A 6000-nucleotide genomic window follows, 5' to 3' on the forward strand; every position below is an offset into this window, starting at 1 on the left:
AAACACACACACACACACACACACACAGACGTTAGGTCACAAGATAACACACACACATTAGGACATATGATAACACACACACGGTAGGACACATGATAACACACACACGCATGTACATGTAAACACAAATAAACATCCAATGAAATCTCAAAATGGCCCAAGTCAAAGTTTTACTTCTTGTTTAGTGTAAACAGAGGACTACATATTGGACATCCAAACTACAGAACATCAAAGTCTGAAAAATGGAAAACATATTTTACAAAGAGCTCTGGTCAAATAGAGCCCTGGTCAAATAGAACCCTGGTCAAATAGAACCCTGGTCAAATAGAACCCTGGTCAAATAGAGATCTGGGCAAATGGACAGTTATGCAGATGCCGGAACAGTTATACAGATGGACAGTTATACAGATGGACAGTTATACAGATGGACAGTTATACAGATGGACAGTTATACAGATGGACAGTTATACAGATGGACAGTTATACAGATGGACAGCTGCAGACTGGAGTATGATGTCAGTATGATGTCAGTATGATGTCAGATCTAGAGCGGTGCATGGTAGGAAGGGAACTCACTGTTGCATTCTGGTAAGGCCTGGGCGTGTGCTGCGGCTCCAAACAGTAAACACAGCACGATGAACTCTGACATCATCATCATCTCCCTCTCCTGACACACACAAACACACTTTAAATACTTAAATACACAAATGACATCACATTTGAATAGAATAACTATATCTCACCTGGGGTAGTACAGATTCCTGAACAGTTATACAGACGGATAGTTACACAGACGGACATTCAAACAGATGGACAGTACCTGCTATAGAGAGGTAAAACCACCAGGTAACTACCTATATGCTGCTATAGAGAGGTAAAACCACCAGGTAACTACCTATATGCTGCTATAGAGGTAAAACCACCAAGTAACTACCTATATGCTGCTATAGAGAGGTAAAACCACCATGTAACTACCTATATGCTGCTATAGAGAGGTAAAACCACCATGTAACTACCTATATGCTGCTATAGAGGTAAAACCACCATGTAGCTACCTATATGCTGCTATAGAGGTATAACCACCAGGTAACTACCTATATGCTGCTATAGAGGTATAACCACCAGGTAACTACCTATATGCTGCTATAGAGAGGTAAAACCACCAGGTAACTACCTATATGCTGCTATAGAGGTAAAACCACCAGGTAACTACCTATATGCTGCTATAGAGAGGTAAAACCACCAGGTAACTACCTATATGCTGCTATAGAGGTAAAACCACCAAGTAACTACCTATATGCTGCTATAGAGAGGTATAACCACCAGGTAACTACCTATATGCTGCTATAGAGAGGTAAAACCACCAGGTAACTACCTATATGCTGCTATAGAGAGGTAAAACCACCAAGTAACTACCTATATGCTGCTATAGAGAGGTAAAACCACCATGTAACTACCTATATGCTGCTATAGAGAGGTAAAACCACCAGGTAACTACCTATATGTTGCTATAGAGAGGTAAAACCCCCATGTAACTACCTATATGCTGCTATAGAGAGGTAAAACCACCAGGTAACTACCTATATGCTGCTATAGAGAGGTAAAACCACCATGTAACTACCTATATGCTGCTATAGAGGTAAAACCACCAGGTAACTACCTATATGCTGCTATAAAGGTAAAACCACCAGGTAACTACCTATATGCTGCTATAGAGGTATAACCCCCATGTAACTACCTATATGCTGCTATAGAGAGGTAAAACCACCATGTAACTACCTATATGCTGCTATAGAGAGGTAAAACCACCAGGTAACTACCTATATGCTGCTATAGAGGTATAACCACCAGGTAACTACCTATATGGTGCTATAGAGAGGTAAAACCACCATGTAACTACCTATATGCTGCTATAGAGAGGTAAAACCACCATGTAACTACCTATATGCTGCTATAGAGAGGTAAAACCACCAGGTAACTACCTATATGCTGCTATAGAGAGGTAAAACCACCAGGTAACTACCTATATGCTGCTATAGAGGTAAAACCACCATGTAACTACCTATATGCTGCTATAGAGAGGTAAAACCACCAGGTAAATACCTATATGCTGCTATAGAGAGGTAAAACCACCAGGTAACTACCTATATGCTGCTATAGAGGTATAACCACCAGGTAACTACCTATATGCTGCTATAGAGGTAAAACCACCATGTAGCTACCTATATGCTGCTATAGAGGTATAACCACCAGGTAACTACCTATATGCTGCAATAGAGGTAAAACCACCAGGTAACTACCTATATGCTGCTATAGAGGTAAAACCACCACGTAACTACCTATATGCTGCTATAGAGAGGTAAAACCACCAGGTAACTACCTATATGCTGCTATAGAGGTAAAACCACCATGTAACTACCTATATGCTGCTATAGAGGTATAACCACCAGGTAACTACCTATATGCTGCTATAGAGAGGTAAAACCACCAGGTAACTACCTATATGCTGCTATAGAGGTAAAACCACCAGGTAACTACCTATATGCTGCTATAGAGGTATAACCACCAGGTAACTACCTATATGCTGCTATAGAGAGGTAAAACCACCAGGTAACTACCTATATGCTGCTATAGAGAGGTAAAACCACCATGTAACTACCTATATGCTGCTATAGAGGTATAACCACCAGGTAACTACCTATATGCTGCTATAGAGGTAAAACCACCAGGTAACTACCTATATGCTGCTATAGAGAGGTAAAACCACCAGGTAACTACCTATATGCTGCTATAGAGGTAAAACCACCATGTAACTACCTATATGCTGCTATAGAGGTAAAACCACCAGGTAACTACCTATATGCTGCTATAGAGAGGTAAAACCACCAGGTAACTACCTATATGCTGCTATAGAGGTATAACCACCAGGTAACTACCTATATGCTGCTATAGAGAGGTAAAACCACCAGGTAACTACCTATATGCTGCCATAGAGGTAAAACCACCAGGTAACTACCTATATGCTGCTATAGAGGTAAAACCACCAGGTAACTACCTATATGCTGCTATAGAGAGGTAAAACCACCAGGTAACTACCTATATGCTGCTATAGAGGTAAAACTACCATGTAACTACCTATATGCTGCTATAGAGGTAAAACCACCAGGTAACTACCTATATGCTGCCATAGAGGTAAAACCACCAGGTAACTACCTATATGCTGCTATAGAGAGGTAAAACCACCAGGCAACTACCTATATGCTGCTATGGAGAGGTAAAACCACCAGGTAACTACCTATATGCTGCTATAGAGAGGTAAAACCACCAGGTAACTACCTATATGCTGCTATAGAGAGGTAAAACCACCAGGTAACTACCTATATGCTGCTATAGAGAGGTAAAACCACCAGGTAACTACCTATATGCTGCTATAGAGAGGTAAAACCACCATGTAACTACCTATATGGTGCTATAGAGAGGTAAAACCTCCATGTAACTACCTATATGGTGCTATAGAGAGGTAAAACCTCCATGTAACTACCTATATGCTGCTATAGAGGTAAAACCACCATGTAACTACCTATATGCTGCTATAGAGAGGTAAAACCACCAGGTAACTACCTATATGCTGCTATAGAGGTAAAACCACCAGGTAACTACCTATATGCTGCTATAGAGAGGTAAAACCACCATGTAACTACCTATATGCTGCTATAGAGAGGTAAAACCACCAGGTAAATACCTATATGCTGCTATAGAGGTATAACCACCAGGTAACTACCTATATGCTGCTATAGAGAGGTAAAACCACCAGGTAACTACCTATATGCTGCTATAGAGGTAAAACCACCATGTAACTACCTATATGGTGCTATAGAGAGGTAAAACCACCATGTAACTACCTATATGCTGCTATAGAGAGGTAAAACCACCAGGTAACTACCTATATGCTGCTATAGAGGTAAAACCACCATGTAACTACCTATATGCTGCTATAGAGGTAAAACCACCATGTAACTACCTATATGCTGCTATAGAGAGGTAAAACCACCAGGTAACTACCTATATGCTGCTATAGAGGTAAAACCACCATGTAACTACCTATATGCTGCTATAGAGAGGTAAAACCACCATGTAAATACCTATATGCTGCTATAGAGGTATAACCACCAGGTAACTACCTATATGCTGCTATAGAGGTAAGTTAGGTTAGTTTGTCATTCTATCGTTTTCATGCGATTTTTGTTGTAAATAAATCTAATTGATTTAGAATCTATTTGAATTAATTTCCCATCAATTTTATTACCAACTCTGTGTATTCTCAAATTCACCCCTCCCCTTCACTCTGGCAGCATAACATCCCTTCCTGAACACACCCACCCACTACCGTACCTCCCTGCCCGTCCAAATAAAACATTTAAATATTGATCATTTATTTGACCGAGACGCGTGGACAGAAAGACGCCTCAAACTCGCCTACAAGCATCCGAGCGCGCGAAACAGATGCTGTCAAGACCAGAATATGGCACGTCATACTATTTCTGGCCAGACAGCATTAGATACGTGGGCTACATTTAGTAAGACAAGAAGGACGCTGCTCTCCTCGTCAGTTTTAGCAGAGAGGAAGAGGCAAAGCGAGAGAGCTCACTCTCGCCAACATCTGTCCTGACTAAACCCAATGCGTTTCAATGGGCATAACATGCAGTCCTAAGCTTATTACCGGCGCTCCTGGCGCTTGGGACTCGCATTTTTTTCAGGGCAGAGACATGAGCATCTCGTCATTATATACATATCTCTGGTTTCAGCCACTTGCGAATTGGAAAAGACAGTTGGCGAGTGCACTGTTCGGATGCTGGTTTCCCCTAAAGTAAATTGATGTTTTGCCAAAATTAAATAACTACTCCTGTCTAAATAAAATCATTCAAAATACTTTACCAGAGAGCTTGACTTAGCCACAGAGGATCATTAGCTTATTATTATTATTATTTAAATAGCTGTGGATTGTTTCAAATCAGCGTAGGCCCATGACTCGTTGTGAAACCAGGAATTTCCCGTGAAAACAACTGTCGAGTGTATAGAAATCAAACTGATTCGTTCTGGCTCCGGCCTGGCCTCCTCTAACGGTCCGGTAACGCAGGGTTTAACGGGGATGAACAGGGAGCCATGTTCTGCACTGGGTGTGTTGCAGAATTATACGCACATTATCTGAGCAGAATATCATATCTTTCCAATACATGTGTCTTAGGAACCACCATATCAACACGATAAAGCAGTAATGGGATATGTAATCTGCGCATGCCTAGATCTGGAACGCACCCAGTCAGCACAGAACAGTGTCCATCTGAACTGGAACGCACCCAGTCGGCACAGAACAGTGTCCATCTGAACTGGAACGCACCCAGTCGGCACAGAACAGTGTCCATCTGATCTGGAACGCACCCAGTCGGCACAGAACAGTGTCCATCTGATCTGGAACGCACCCAGTCAGCACAGAACAGTGTCCATCTGAACTGGAACGCACCCAGTCAGCACAGAACAGTGTCCAACTGAACTAAAGTTGATTTTCGCAGCTCTGTCTAAAACCGAAATATTAGCGGTGGACAAAAATAGTTTATAGCTAATTGACTGGTCACCAAATGAGAGTGGAGACGATGCGCGTGCATATATACAAATACTTCACAAACACATTTACAAGGTTTTAACATTTGATAGAGCCTAACGCATATTTGAGTCGGATATTAAAGATAACCGAGAGAGAGAGATTATTTGTTTGATTGTTTATTTCACTTTTGTATATTATCTACCTCACTTGCTTTGGCAATGTTAACACATGTTTCCCATGCTAATAAAGCCCCTTGAATTGAATTGAATTGAGAGAGAGAGAGATGGGCGAACTAACGGCAGAGATAGCAGCAGTTAGAGAGAGAGAGAGATGGGCGAACTAACGGCAGAGATAGCAGCAGTTAGAGAGAGAGAGATGGGCGAACTAACGGCAGAGAT

General features: G+C 41.5%; 1 protein-coding gene across 2 annotated transcripts in view; it reads right to left on the bottom strand.

Annotated features, from left to right (window-relative positions):
- Positions 1-6000, bottom strand: part of LOC129823587 (collagen alpha-2(VI) chain-like) — a 47110-nt gene that overhangs the window by 40238 nt on the left and 872 nt on the right. For both annotated transcript variants that reach the window (XM_055882437.1, XM_055882436.1), the window contains exon 2: positions 577-667. In XM_055882437.1, coding sequence (XP_055738412.1) covers positions 577-658 — 82 coding nt within the window. In that variant the 5' untranslated portion in view covers positions 659-667. The remainder of the gene's footprint in view (positions 1-576; positions 668-6000) is intronic.

The sequence above is a fragment of the Salvelinus fontinalis genome, chromosome 26, assembly GCF_029448725.1.
Source record: "Salvelinus fontinalis isolate EN_2023a chromosome 26, ASM2944872v1, whole genome shotgun sequence".
Taxonomy (NCBI): domain Eukaryota; kingdom Metazoa; phylum Chordata; class Actinopteri; order Salmoniformes; family Salmonidae; genus Salvelinus; species Salvelinus fontinalis.